The sequence below is a fragment of the Anser cygnoides genome, chromosome 3 (genome assembly GCF_040182565.1).
Source record: "Anser cygnoides isolate HZ-2024a breed goose chromosome 3, Taihu_goose_T2T_genome, whole genome shotgun sequence".
NCBI classification, from domain to species: Eukaryota; Metazoa; Chordata; class Aves; order Anseriformes; family Anatidae; genus Anser; species Anser cygnoides.
Window position 1 is genome coordinate 13,686,974 of NC_089875.1, and position 14,879 is coordinate 13,701,852.

A 14,879-nucleotide genomic window follows, 5' to 3' on the forward strand; every position below is an offset into this window, starting at 1 on the left:
AGTAGATGAGATTTGAGGGAAGAAAGGGAGGAGGAGGGCAATAAATATAAGAAAATGCTTGCATTCCCTGCCCACTGAAGATGGGGACAAAGAATCATGGACTGAGGGAAGGAGATGTTGTTCTGAAATACTCTTACTCTTTGGCTGCATTTGTTTTTTTGTGTGCAGGAGGGAATGGAGTGGGGTGGTAAGTCAGGATCTCAGGAACAAGCCACTCATGCGGGTGCTCGAGCTCTTCAGAGCTTCTTCATGCTCAGGGTGACAAGGGCTTAGAAGTTCACTTGTGTCAAATTAGTCTTGTAAGTTTTCAGATACTCTTGTGACTGACACAGGGGAAATTGTCCTTTCAGCCACGGACTTTTTTTCTGAGGTGTCCGAGGGATTAGCTTTAAAGCACAGGAACAGTTGCCTTGTTCTAGAGGGCTTCCTTCATCTCACTCTCCAAAGTTTATAAAGGGACTAGCGAGGTACCCTCATCTGACTGTGTTAAACTTGGCTGAAACAGCCAGCATGTGATTTTTGTTCTCATGGGTTTGCTGGCCCACTTAGTCCAGTGAGGAAGAATGCTGCTTTTAGCATTAAAGATGGTGAAAGCAACCAGGCAAAGACAGCTAGCGCTTTTTTCTGCTGAAGAGAGAGAACAATTATGAGTTAAGGTCACAGGCTGAAGTAGAGATCTGGGAAGCTGCTGAACTTGGCTAGAGCTGAGGTCCTAGGCATTCAAATGCAAGCCAAGTTCCTTGAGATTTCCGGGAATGAATTTTTTGTGGGAAGTAAGGGGGCAAGTGTTAGACAGGGGTACCTCCTTAGCCTAGGTGACGAGTGTTGGAAACTGCCTGGCTGAGAGAGACAGTCAGCTTTCCTCTGAGAATAGCCCACAGGCCACCCACTTAGAGCCATGGTGTAGTGACAGTTCTGGAGTGGCAATGTGAAACCAGTGGAAATTTGTCTCCTCCCTGAATTTTACTGAAGATTGGTGTACTCGTTCTTGAGCTGCACTGACCATTCTAAATCCATAATACAATTTAAGATTGAATGCATTATCTTCTAGTGACATAAAGGATTGTTACGGTAGAAAACCGTTTTCTGTGTGTCACCCTTACACTCTTCTTTCTCTCAGTTGTTTACAGAATATGGAAGACTAGCTATGGAAGAAATATACCAAAAGCCGTTTCAGGTAATTATGCGTGTTAAATGTGTCTGAGCAATTGAACGTGTAGAAAATTATCTCAGGATAATTCACGAAGAGAAATTAGTTGGGCTGAAGCCAGTCTGTTCTTTACGAGACTGGTTTTCCTTCCCTGTCACCATGTTTCTTGGCAAAAACAGTGGAAGAATGCTGAAGACAATCATTTTAAGCAAGTATAGCTTTGTGCCTGAGGTTTAAGCATAAAGGAAAGGAAGTGCCAAGTGATGCACTGGCCTTAAGGAGAAAGGTTTCATGTTTCCTTCCTAGTCATTTCTTCTTGAGGTGTGGTTGGTCTTTCCTGTTGCATGGTTCTGAATATAGGTCGTATGGCCTTGAAGAAATAGAGGGACGTTGCGTTTTCATTATTTGAAGCATTAATGGCTTCAGTATCTGAATTTTTCAAAACTGCTAGCATCTCCTGACTATTTCCTGGGCTAGAGGAGGGTTTGAGGCTTCTTCCGCTTAGCGGAGACAAGGACTGAGACTTCTCCAAACCTGAATTATCAGATGATCCTTCTTAACCTATAATGCTACCAGCAGTGAGTTTTTAAGACTCTTGTGTCTCTAGAATATTCAGCCTGCAAATGTGAGTCCCTTACGTTCTTGTGACTGGCCCAGGCAAGATGATGTCTTCATCAAGCACCTCATCTCATATAAGATTAATGTCAAGGTTTGTTCTCTATCTTCAGCTGACAGGAGGAAACAACCGCATGTAGTCCTTCTGGGGTAGTAAAAGGCAAACGCATAGAACAGGGAACATCTTTTTGAGATGCTGAATACTTCCTTTCAGATAAGGAGTGAGTTGCAGTTGTGTATATTGGTGTATTTTCTTAAACTAGCAACCACTTGCACCACAAAACTACAAGGCTACTTAATTTAGAACAGCTAAGTTTAGAATCTTTTAAAACTTCAAATAACCACATGTGATAGTTCTTGATTTTAGGAATGATGCAAACCGTTCACCCCTGTTGTTCTTCCTTTTACAGACACTGATGTTCTTAATTAGAGATTGGAGTTACCCGTATGAACATGCATATGGTTTGGAAGGAGGAAAAAAGTTCCTCGAGAAAAGATTGCAGGTACGTTATTTCCAGTAGTCCTACTCTGATCTAACTTCAGTGACACCTTATTGTCAAGATAGTAATGCACAATGATCTAGCTCTTAAAATTTGTTTGTGGTGTTCCACTTATGCATGGTTCTTGGGTTCTCTACATCTTTAACATCTTTAGGTTCAGAAATAAGTCTAAACACGCTTGTGCTCTTATTGCTTTTAAACTGGTGTTTAATCTTCAGGTACTGCAAATCTGTATTAGCAGCTCTTACAGCTTTTTTTTTCTTCAGGTAAAGCAAAACCAACATGAAGAGTTACAGAATGTAAGGAAGCATATTCACTCCTGTTTCAGTAACCTTGGCTGTTTCCTGTTGCCCCACCCTGGTCTTAAAGTTGCAACAAATCCAAATTTCGATGGGAGGTTGAATGGTAGGAAGCTTTCCATTGTGTTTCTTGATTCAGATCACTGAATTCATTTTCTTTTTATCATGGAAGTTAAGCACTGAAATAGTTGGCCATTGAAATGCTTGATTAGAAAAGTGTAGGGCTAAAAGGTGAAATGATAGAATCTAGAAACGCGTATTGTGTGTTCTTGGTTTAAAGGTAAAATGGAATGGATATCTTTATCTGGATGTTGATTGTAATCTTGATTAACTTGAGACATCCCTAAAGGTCATATAATAAGGATTCTAAAGAAAAATAAAGGTTTCAGAGGTGAGCTTTCATAAAATGTAGACTTTCCTTTTTAGTTATTGAAAGGCTTTTCTGTAAGAACTCTCAAAAGCAAAGGTCAAAAACTAGAATGACTAAAATAACTGTAGGCTTCTGCTACCACAAATTGAGAAGCAGTTAGGATTCTTCCAATTACTGCTTTTCCCCCAACAGAGGGAATATATCAGAATGCAAAAATCTTGTTTTCAGCCTTTGCCAGTAGTAGTTTTCCCACTGACAAGTTCTGTGGGACAGATCTGTGGGTTTGTGTAAGATGTTGGTGTAATAGGGAAAACGCACTTCGAGTACTACAAGGACTACAGGGTCCTGTTCTTTCGGTTTGAATTTAATATTTCCAGAGTAAATAGAACTTACTGAAGCTATAGTATGTATTTAAGCCTTTAAATATTTAAAAAATGCAGTTAAGACTTGTGGTGGTATTATGAGGGGTTATGGGTTATCAGTGTTCCTTTGGGAAACATAAGATTAAATACTAACCACTGTTCTCTGAACCGGATTGAATTTTACTAGATATAGACGAGGATTTTAAGAAAGAACTACGGAATTTGGTACCATTACTGCTTGCCCCTGAAAACTTGGTAGAAAAAGAGATTAGTGGATCCAAGGTGACCTGTAGAGATCTTGTAGAATACTTCAAGGTAAGCAAACTTATGCTAATTATTTTTGCTAATGGCTTAAAAGAAAGTATTCTAATTTTAGGGCATGTTCTTCCCAGAGAAGATAAAGGTATCTAGGCTGACATTCACTGATCAGCTCACTTTTATTTTCATTTCATTACTGTTTCCAGAGCTGGTACACAGCTTCCTAACAGTGCAGCTCTTAACAGACTACTATTGGCAAAATAGTGCTTTTTTAAAGTTTGTAAATAAGCTAAAAATACTTCAAGCTATATTTGAGATTTTTATACTGTTTTGAAATTCTGGTTTCGCTTTTTTTAAGAGGTTTTTGTATATAGATAGTAAAGCAGCCCTTAAGCTTCTAGATATGCAGTAAAAACTTCAGATATTTTTTCCCTTCCATTTTTTTTACTTGTAAGGAAGATGCTTTTTAAACACTTATGTGTAACAACATTTTATGCTGTAAAATATTTGTGGATACCTGCAGCTGTTAAACTCCTGAGCTGTTTTGGTATCATGGTGACACCAGCAGTAATGTGGTAACACAATCCCTACATCACCAGGAATTGGTCTGATGTGTAGCCTTTTTTTTGAATTGGAATGGCTTAAACAGTTAGCTCTGTATGAGAAAGTAGCATTCCTCAAGGCATTAATTTTGCATCGCTACTTTTGAGCGTGCATGTTGAAGGCAGAACAGAGCTGATGTTATGAAAGTAGTTATGCAAGGGGTGAATCTGAGACCAGAACTCTTAACACTTATAAAAGGTTACTTTATTTTGCAAAGGAAGGACATGATGTAGGATGCAGAAGTCATGGCTGCGCTGACAAGGATAAAATCATCTCTGGAGCTCATATGCTCAGTCTCTGTGTTTACATGGCTGTATATCACTTCTTGTTCCATTTTCTTCTGTAGTAAGACTCGATCCCATATGGTGCAGGGAGTGCATGTTCAACAGCAGTTTGGAAAGGAGTGCACCCTAAAACTGAGTGTGACATCTCAGCTATTGAAAAGCTGCCTGATTCACTTTGCAGTAGCCGGTCTGGGATCTGCTAAGCAGGGTGCTGTGGGAACTCGGTAGTTGTGTAACTGAAGAGGACTGCTCTCTTGTGACTGTGGATCTAAAGCTGAGATCGTGAAGCCTGACTTGGAAACTGGAGGGCTTTTACTCAGAGGAAATAGCTACAGAAGCAAGGAGGGTGTCCTGGGAGCAGAGTCCTGTATAACTCTTTTTGTAGGTTGTCCTACCACCTAGAGCAGAAGTCACATAGGGACCCTGATGACCTTGTTCTTGTCTCCTTTAGGGAGAAAATCTTCAGGACAGAGGACTGTAGACAAGCTGGGGGGAGAGCAGTAGTAGCATGGAGAAGAATAACCGCCCAGCCTCTATGGGGCTGTTCATGGCATGGCTTTGTTGGTTTAATCTGTCCCAAGAACTGTGCTCTAGGGCACGGGCCATCTTGTGGGCTGGAGGAGATACATGAAGGATGTTCTCTTCCAGCCTTGTGAAACCACAGTGAAAGAAAGCACCCGAGGATTGGCAGGGTGGGGAACAGAGGGACAGTCTGCCTGCTTGGCTTCCAGTGGTATTTTGGCAGTTCAGCACCGTATGCATTCCAAGGGAATTCCAAGGGAAACAAGGCATGGGGAAATAAATTATGCTTTGGGGCTGTTTGGACAGACCTCTTGCCAGAAAACCTGTGCAAGTTAGTTGTCTTCATGGTTTTGGAGGAGGGCTCCCTGCCTAGCAAAGACCTTCTAATGCATTTGAGGGAGCAGAAGCCTCTTGCCAAACCTGTCACTTTTTGAGATAGTGTCTGTCTTTCCTCAAGGTACTCTGCAACTTTGCCAGGCCCGAGCCTCAAGTGCACAGACCTTATTTATGGAAGGCACGGAAACTTGTATTTTGAAGTGGAAGAAAGTCTAAAAGTAAAAACACGCACAGACCAAACTCGGTGGCTTATTGGTGCTTGCACAGAAAGAAAGCCTGTCAGCCACTATTGAAAAAGAAAGAACCGCTTTGATAGAGGGATGAACTACTTATTTTCATACTGATAAGAGCATGTTAATTGAAATGCTTTGTTAAAGTATTGCTTCTATTTACTAAAATGGGAGATTAATAAGGAAAGTACTTTTTACTTTGGGAAAGTAAAGGAGTTAAAGCACTGGGGGTAAATGGGTGAATGCCAGACCTGTATGTGTGGGGAAACTTGCTTCATTGAATACTTACCATTATTACAAAGTAATGACTTATGAGCGCTCTATCTTTATATAATCCCTTTTCTCTCCCTCTCCTCAATCATAAATGCTTAGGAAAAAGAAACCTCTTTCTTATTTATTCCATTTAGGCTTACATTAAAATCTATCAAGGAGAGGAGCTACCTCATCCGAAGTCTATGCTGCAGGTATTTTCTTTTCTTTCAAATAACCTGATAGAAAATGTGTATTTCATAAGTCCTGTGCAGTTGAAGGTCGTGAATGCTGGGAGTCTGCAGCTCCCACACAGAGCGGTAGCTCTTGAAGGAGCTGTGCACTTTGAAAGCAGACTGAGCTGTGTAGCCTGGGCACACATTTCTTTCCTCAATCCCATCTACCAAATGGAGCAGGGGGTATAAATGATTGCTTTCTTTTTAACTCCTTCAATTTCAAGCATGTTTCCTGTAACTTGCTCTTTTGTCAGTATCTTTCAGACTTTATTCACAGGGCTTTTAGTATCAGATGCAGCAGACAGAAAGGAAAGAGCTTAAAGTAATGTCTCGGTGTTGGGCTCCTTTATCGCATATGTGGGTTGTTAGGTTGGATAACTACGCTGAGTTAAGGCCTGTATCTTTTTTACATCTTCTCTGGATCAACCCAGAAATGAACTTAAAAATGATCTGAACACTAACTGATTGTAAAGGTTCAACACAGAGCTTTACACATGGTTTGGGTTGAAGAGTTTCCATCCAAGTATGGACTCCAGGACTGGTTTTAGCCATTTCATATTTATAAGACTTTTTAAAATTAAGATTCCTGTGTCACTTCATTAAGATAAGAAGGACAAATAAACACCCGGAACAGAGTCAATGATCCAATTCTTTAGATGTTGGCAGGAGGGATGGTTCAGAAAACTTGTCACAGTGAAACAAAGGCTGCTATCGTTTCTTCTAATTAACATGCCATAGATGTGGCTGTGAGATACAGAAGATGCCATCTTGCAGGATGAGCTGGAATAACTGTCCTTCACACAAGGTTGAAAGTTGCCTTAAGTCCTTACAAATTCTGACACCAAAACTGCACATAATGCAGGAATATTGGCTTGCTTCTTTCTTCACAGGTAGTAATGTATCAGGATTAATATTTAGTAGTTTAGAGATCCTTACTTGCTTTTTAACAGTAGAACATTCAGAAGAGATTGCTCATGATGACAAGCCTGTACAAGCACATGGAATTTTGTCTGCAGCTGTACTAGAAAGCCGAAAACCCCTTTCTTCTACTCACTCTGTTTTAGTATCTATCATTAACCTTCCTTTGTTCATGTGGGGCATTTTCTTGGCAATCTCAGTCCTTGGTAGTCCTTGGTGGTTGTGGGGTATGTTGGGCAGTGTAACTACAAGCGTGTAACTTGCTGGTGATGCTGTAGTGATAACGTGGTGCTCAATGTTTTCTAGGCAACAGCTGAGGCGAACAATCTTGCTGCTGTGGCAGGAGCAAAAGACTTGTACAGTAAAGGCATGGAGCAGGTATGATAACACAACTTTTTAACTGTTTGCATGCAAATATGGGCCTTCAGTTTTAGTGTTGTTTGGTGTAGGCTGTGAGAATATTAATGGGGAAAAGTAGCTTAGGGTCCAGGACTTGTGTTTTCTGTCCCCTGCACTGAGGTTAGATGTCTGATGCAGCAAATCCAGGATTCTTTGAGATGGAAATCGGTGGGGAGGTGTGGGAATGGGAGTTTAATATACCACCTGCTAATTCCTGCTGCTGATCTTAAAAATCCTATAATGTGAAATGTGCAGACAGGTGAGGAGATGCGTGGTGGGTCAGGGTAGACCCAAGGGTAGAGTTCTAGAATGGCTTCACACTTTTGAATAGTGGTTATTCGTTAGCTGTCAAATGTGTGGATTAAAATCCTTTTTTTAATAAATAAAAAAAGAAAATCTTTAATCCAAAAACTATCTTGTCTGGAAAAAAAGCATGCAATTTCCTACTTGCTTCTTCTCTTGAAGGTAGTGACTTACACCACTCCAAGCTGAATGTCTGGATGGACTTCATCCTTCAACTTCATGGTGTTAGCAGTGTTTTACCATGGCAAATTCTGGAAACAGTTGCATGTCTTGCAAAGCTTAACAAGACTATGCTTATTTAGAAACTCTGCAACAGGACCAGTGGGTTTAAATGTGTAATCACATGGGTGATGTGCCACAAACAGAGCTCCCCGTTAACTGGGCTAATTCTGGTCTTAATCACTGAAGTAGCTTTCAGTTTTGAAGTTAGATTAAGACTTAATGCTAGTGGCAGGCTAGCCAGCTTCAGTTGTTAGCAGGCTGTCTTGATAATGCTGGCATAGAGGGATTCCTTCATTTGTTTCCATTTTTGGAAAACCTCTTGAAATAACTAATGGGTTGCTTATATTAAAAAAAAAAGCCAAATCTTTTCCTACCTTGACTCTTTACTGGCTGTTGAGATACTGTACTCAAAAGTCTTCTTACTTGGGGTGAGGGATAAACAGAAACAGATGTGCTCTCAAACAGACTTTGTTTCCATAGTAATTTTCCGCAGTGTTGTGTATATTTTTGTGTCACTGTAGAGTGTAGTGTAGATAAAAACACAAATGTCTTAAATCAATTTTAATCCAGAGGTCTCAATGTTCTTAATGTGACATGACTTTGAAAGTTCTGTTTTAGGAACAGCACTTAAGACTGGATTATACATGGATGTTTCTTACTGTACTGTCCGAGTTCTACTCGTGAACAAAAGCCCTCTTCTGCTGAGTGTGCATAAACAAAATACTGTTCCCCTGATGACCTTAAATGTAAGGAACAACAGATGCAGGCACACAGAGCATGAGAACAGTGGTAGTACTTGTATGGCAAGCGGTGGTCTTGATACATCAGAAGCTCCTAGTGTTTCAGTACTCTGGGCAATGTGCAAAAAACAGTTCTGGAGGTTGAGAGACCTGTTTTCCAGGGAGTTTTGCCAGGTACAGAGAACTGTAATAAGGAAAAATCAGGCAGGTGCTTGTTAAACTTGATCAAGGGACAGCAGATGCGGTGATGGTGTCAGGATCCCGTTGCTTTGAAGAAGCTAGTCAGTGAAGCCATGCATCTTGTGAGGCAGAAAGGGTATGCTGTACTCTGAGAAAGTGATCTTTTCTGTGCCCTGCTGAAGGGAAAGCAGCAGGAGGAGGTTAAAGGTGTTGTGCTCAAGACAGAAGGTGGCAAGCACTGCCTTGTGGCAGGAGAGAAAAGGCTGTAGTTTGACAACATATGGAAAGAATCTTTAGTCTTTAAACATGGACCCTTACAGTCAGACTCTGAGTTGGAGCTGATCTGAGCAGTTTGGACCTTTTGGCCTAGGTAATCACCAATCATAGTCCGTAAGAGGTCAGACATCAGTGTTACAGGGAAGTCCGTCACTGGAGTCTAACCGTTTTCATACCCGTGCTGATTTAGGGAGAGGAAGACGTCACAGGTATCTGAGTCCATGGTTTCTTCCCTTCAGCAGAAACATTCTCTCACCAGTTGATCTGAATCAAGCCTAGAGGACAGTCTAGGGAAGAACAGGCTTAAGGTGTCAGCAGCTAGTTCTTGTTTATTCGTATCACCTGGTAAGTTCCCTGGGACCTGCAAGTGGCAGCAATAAGCAGGAAGTTGCTGAGTGTGCAAAATCTACCATATTGGTGTCCAAGTTCAGCAGTGAACCTCTCACTGAGGTGGGTGATGTGGTGTAAAAAGCTGAGGGGAGGGCTTCAGAGTGCTATCTAACCTTCCTCAAGCCAAGCTTTGTCTGCCTTCTGGTGTTCCTTATTTCACCTTTTCATAACAGGAGAATATGTTGTGGCTGATGTCCTCTACTGGGCTTGTCCAAAGGGAAGGACTAAAAGTATTAGTTCTGTCATATGCTATGGCTTTGTATATGAGCAGATAAGGCTCTTGCTGGGCCATGATGCACAGAACATTTGGCTGCTTCACTTGGGATGGGACTCTGGACCTTAGCGAGCCAAGAAAGTTGCAGGAGGTGGTCTGCTGGCTTGAGAGATGGGCAGGTTTGTTTTCAGTACAGCACAAGATATTTGGGATGCACTGACATCACCTCTGATTGTTCCTACAGATTTGTGGAGGAGATAAGCCTTACATTGCCCCAGCGGACCTTGAGCGGAAGCACCAGGATTACAGAGAGTCGGCTGTCAGGCAGTTCTGCTCGGTGAAGAAGATGGGAGGGGAGGAGTTCTGTCGGCGCTACCAGGAACAACTTGAGACGGAAATCGACGAGATCTATGCAAACTTTGTGAAGCACAATGATGGCAAAAACATCTTTTACGCTGCTCGTACCCCTGCCACTCTATTTGCAGTCATGTTTGCCATGTATATAACCTCAGGACTGACTGGGTTCCTTGGTATGAACTCCATAGCTACCCTGTGTAATCTCGTGCTGGGGATAGCTCTTATATCCTTTTGTACTTGGGCATACGTTAAGTACTCTGGGGAATTCAGAGAAGTTGGAACAGCCATTGATCAGATCGCTGAAGCTATATGGGAACAGGTTGGTATTTGTTTTCATGAAAAATCTTTCCTTGAGCAAACATATCAAATAGTTTCTGCTCAGTGTTGTGAGTAAAAAGCTGGTCTAGACTGAAGGGAGAATACTAGTTCTACTGTAGGGAAAATCAGGTCAGAAGTACAACCACTCTGCAGTAAGTGTTGCCCCACACAAGGAACATTAAACCAGGAATGTTATTTAAATATGTATGTACGTGTTACATAAAGGCTTTACTAGGTGCTTGGATGGTAAGAGTGGAGGGACTTGTTAAAAATCTTACTACTTCTTGGAGCAGAGAATTGTGCTTTTAAAGGTAAGTTTAAAGTGGCAAACTTGCACTATGGATGTGGTGTGTAAAATATTTCAAGAAATGTGGAAGGTGGAAACACTGCCCTCTCTCACCTCACCTGATGGTGTGACACTGGAGGACTAATTAGACCTCCAAGAAAACTGGCTGATGAGTAACCAGACTAACATGCGGTAACTGCTACAAGAGGATGTACAGCAAGTTTCTTCCTCCAGGAAGACTTGTGTAGTCTGTGACCCTTCAAGTAACACAGTTGGTGCAACTGCTGTTACAAGAAATACATGCCAGACAGACTAATCCTTGAAGGAACAAGAAGACTTCAGTGTGAGAGAACCAAAGGCCTCTACAAAGATTTTGCCTGAATCCAGTTGACGTAGCTGTCCTAGTACAGCCAGTGCGGAGAACTCCTGACCAACTCTTCTGAGTAGCTTTTCATTTTTTTTCACTCAAATAGCTTCTACAAGGTATAGGCAAATAACTAACCGGAAACTTCTAAACTGCTGCAGTCTTCTACATCTGAAAAGTGACTTTGTTCCAGGCGAATTGTAGGCAGTGGTACACTAAACCTGTCCATGAACGATTGTGTAAGGTTATGAATTGCCATGTGAAGTAACTGGAGAGAAAAAGTGGATTTCATAATAAGAAATTGAGCATCAAGTACTGAAATTTGAGTTGCAGCCCTTGGCTAGTGGTTAAAATTGAGGCTCTTCTCTACCACCGTAGCTTCTCGCTTTGCAGCTCGGGGTTGAAGAGCACTGCAAGAAAAGTAGAAGGTGTCAGCTGGATGTGTAGTGCTCACTGTGATAGCACTACTGCCATAGGATACCTGGAGCATGTAGGGTTTGATTTGATTTCCAGCCTTCCCTGAGAAGGGGGAGAGCTTGGTTTATGGCATCAGGAGCTTGCTGGTTATGGGCCAGAAGAAGATGGTCTCCAGAAGAGCTTGCTGATGGTATTGTTACAGTTGCACGATGCTGATAACGGGGCAAAGTAGCTACAGATTCTGGTCGGAGTCTCTTGTATTATTGTTCTTGCTATTGATTTTTCTTTCTTTTCCTTCCATGCTTCAGAGGAATCCCAGGAAGGTAAGAAGTTACTGGCGATCTTTTTTTTCTGAACTTGATTGCCTTTTTCTGCTGCTTTCTAAGAGCCGGTTTCCCTAACAGCTCAATTCATGTTTTAGGTGTTTTCCAAACTCTTTGAAGTCCTTAGATGCCGAACGATTCGCCGTGCTCTTACATCAGTGCCGCGACAGCGACTCTCATCCAACAATAACAAGAAGAAAAACTAGCCAGTATTTTTAACTTTCTTTCTGTATCTGAAGCGTTCACACTTAAACATATAGGACAATAAGCTGGACCGTCTGGGCCGGTCTGCATAAATGCTGTAACCATACCAGACTGATGCTGCATATAGGGTATGGAATTGCACATCCATCTTCTAGGAACTATAAAGTGGTTTGAATTCAGAGAAATACTGCTGTATAGGAGGGATATCACTTGTGTTTATAGCATGTGGCTGATTTAACCTCATTACTGTAGCAGCAAAACTCATTTCTCTTTCAGTTCATGCCAGTTTGTTTCAGACTTCAGCATTCCAAGTTTTTTCATTATTTCAAGTCTCATCTTTTTGTATGCGTTTATATTTTCTTTTCCTTGGTTACCTCATTTTTTTGTTTCTTTGCACGTTTCTCATTCCACAGGTGTTGAAGCCCATGAGTGATAATTTGGTGGAGGATCATATGAGACAGTCTGTTAAAAACTCTATCAAAGCAGGCCTGACCGAGCAGGTGTCTCACCATGCCAGACTAAAGACAGACTGACAGTTCATCTCCTCTTCAACTCTGCCCTCTCATCTTAGACATGCTTGCTGTACCATGAGAACTCAATAAAAAAAAAAATAAACCAAAGTTTACAATCAACTGTAGAAGTAGTTTAGTGTGACTGGCTTCACAGATCGCTGCCATCACCTGGGGAGAGTAAGTTTGTCAGTGCTCTGCTTCTGAGACAAACTGGTGCCATGGAGACCGCTGGGGTGGGAGGGAGGGGTGCGTGTTTTTAAGTATAGTCCTGGTGAACTGTGCATGTGTGCGTTTCGGGGAGTGTGTGGGGGAGGCGTTTTTCCCCCCGTGTTTGAGTTGATGCAGTTTCTGGCTTACAGTGGGGAGCCTGTCCTCTGCAGGAGGTAATTTCAGGGAAGTAGCAATCCAGGCCCACCTAAAGGGTGCTGTCACCAGATGTACCTAGCTCTGCGACATCCCCTTGCCACCCCTAAGGCAGGAGTTGTTCTGTGTATCGAGTTGGTGAAGCCGTTAGAGCCACTCCGTTGCAGTATGTATCTTGCTTTACTGCCTGTTGTACCAGTGTTACACAAATGCATGTATCGGTTCCTCACACCGCGGATGGCAGAAGTACCTGGTAAGGGAGGCGGTGGGTCAGAGCATATGGTGTCTTGCCTTGAACTTGCAGACCTGGTCCCGAGGGAGGTGCATATCAGAACTGAGCTGTCTTTTTCTGCAGTTTAGCCTTCATGTATATAATATTGCCATTAATTCTACTGGGGGAGAAATTCCATCCAAAAACGTTGCCTACAGCTACCAAGCAATGAGTTAGGATTGTCTGTACAGTGTGTTTAGTTTTTATTTTTTAAGAAATCACAGATAGGGCATGTATATGAAATATAAATATATAAATACGATTTTGTATCAAAGTTTTGTAGTTTATGGCAAAACCTGGTTCTGTGGTAGCTAAGTGCAGTCCCTGTAAAGGAATGTTTGTGGCTCATGTAAATGTGTGAATGCATCAACAGTTTGAAGTTTTTTGATATATTTGTGATATTTACCTGCCTTGAGCACTGCAATCTCTCACCCCCTTGGGAAAATCAGTGGGAATGTTTGTTGTGAAACTCTTGTCCTCTGTTGCATTTTAAAGTTATTTCCTGTAATTTATTTTCAGTACATGATTAAAATCAGTTGTGTATATATGAAATTAAATTCGTGCTTATTTTTAAAAGATGTTTAAGTATGTATTCTACTACATAAACTATGTCAAATACTTATCCTGACAATTATGTAAACAAATTGTCTATTGTACTTCATAGCTTTCTATTGAAGCTGATGTTTCTCTCATGCTTGTCTCTGAAAGATGACATTTGTCTAGCTCATATCCCCTCCCTGTTTAGGAAAACTTTCTGCTCTTCTAAAGCACGCTTCTTGACTTGTGGAGTTTGTCAGCTTCTGCCCTCCGACAATTGTATCATTCTGAAATCTTGTTACAGGATCTGTTTTCACTCTTGACTAAGCATCAACTAAGGCGTTTTCAGATGTGTGGAGTATAAGGGCAGCTAAAGGAGTTTACTGCTGTAGTTTCAGCTGGAAATGACTGTGTGCAATAGCTTGTATTTCATTTTTTTCTTCATTCCTAAGTAGTAAAAATTTCCATCAATGTTTGAGCTTCATCAGGCTGCCCTCTCGTCAGGGAGGGAAATCATCTGTTTAGAACTAAAGCAATTGCACTGTGACTTTTGTACCCTAAGGAGCTTCTAGGGAGTGGTGGTTGTTACCTGTTTTCCAGAGATTAGGGCTCAGCTCCAGGTGAATGATGCTGAAGATGAGGTAGGAATGTTGCATTTTATGGTATCTTTAAAACTGTACAGATTAAATACTGTTATTTAAACAATCTAACACTTTGGTGCTGAATCTCTTTTCCTTATTAGTCAAAAGACTGAGGAGTCGTGTAGGTACCTTGGAGTGCCATGCTAGCCCTCTGCCTTCGTGGAGAATGCAAGAAGTTTGTCAGCTGTGAGGCTGCGCTGTGCCCTGCAGTCATGGTGAGAGCAGAACCCTGCCCAGGGGGTGACCCTAGTGAGGCTGGAAGACTTGATCCAGACTACTCTACCCTTTTAGTATCAGAGGGCTGGTGGTGTAAGGGAGTGGGGTAGGGGAGAGTTCTGAACCCTGTGTCAGGAAGCTATGAAATGAATGCTTAAGGGCCCAGAGAACGGTAGGGACAACTGTCATCCTTCCCCCACTGCCCCAAGTTCCCATTTTGAAGGTTTAGATTAGTTATTAATGTTAGGGGGCTTGTCTGCACATGTACATGCATATACAGAGCACAGGATTCTCCTGCTGCTGTGGCCAAAGAGATGTGAAACCAATCATGGTGTTAACAGTAGGGGCTCACTTCAGAGTGAGGGAGGTCAGTGGTGCAGGGAAGGGTACTTGGGGACTGTGCAGAACTTGCTG

The 14,879-nt window shown here is 41.9% G+C and overlaps 1 protein-coding gene across 11 annotated transcripts in view; it reads left to right on the forward strand.

The window, feature by feature from the left end:
• Nucleotides 1–14,318, forward strand: part of ATL2 (atlastin GTPase 2) — a 55,632-nt gene extending 41,314 nt beyond the window's left edge. For 9 of the 11 annotated variants that reach the window (XM_066995495.1, XM_013196154.3, XM_013196161.3 and 6 more), the window contains 9 exons: nt 1,121–1,177; nt 2,176–2,268; nt 2,532–2,670; nt 3,484–3,611; nt 5,937–5,993; nt 7,239–7,310; nt 9,901–10,332; nt 11,707–11,721; nt 12,339–14,318. In XM_066995495.1, the coding sequence (XP_066851596.1) occupies nt 1,121–1,177; nt 2,176–2,268; nt 2,532–2,670; nt 3,484–3,611; nt 5,937–5,993; nt 7,239–7,310; nt 9,901–10,332; nt 11,707–11,721; nt 12,339–12,458 (1,113 nt within the window). In that variant the 3' untranslated portion in view covers nt 12,459–14,318. Of the gene's footprint in view, nt 1–1,120; nt 1,178–2,175; nt 2,269–2,531; nt 2,671–3,483; nt 3,612–5,936; nt 5,994–7,238; nt 7,311–9,900; nt 10,333–11,706; nt 11,722–11,819 lie in introns of all 11 variants that reach the window. The other 2 variants (XM_013196156.3, XM_013196157.3) reach the window with 2 other exon arrangements.
• Nucleotides 14,319–14,879: the final 561 nt, after the last annotated feature.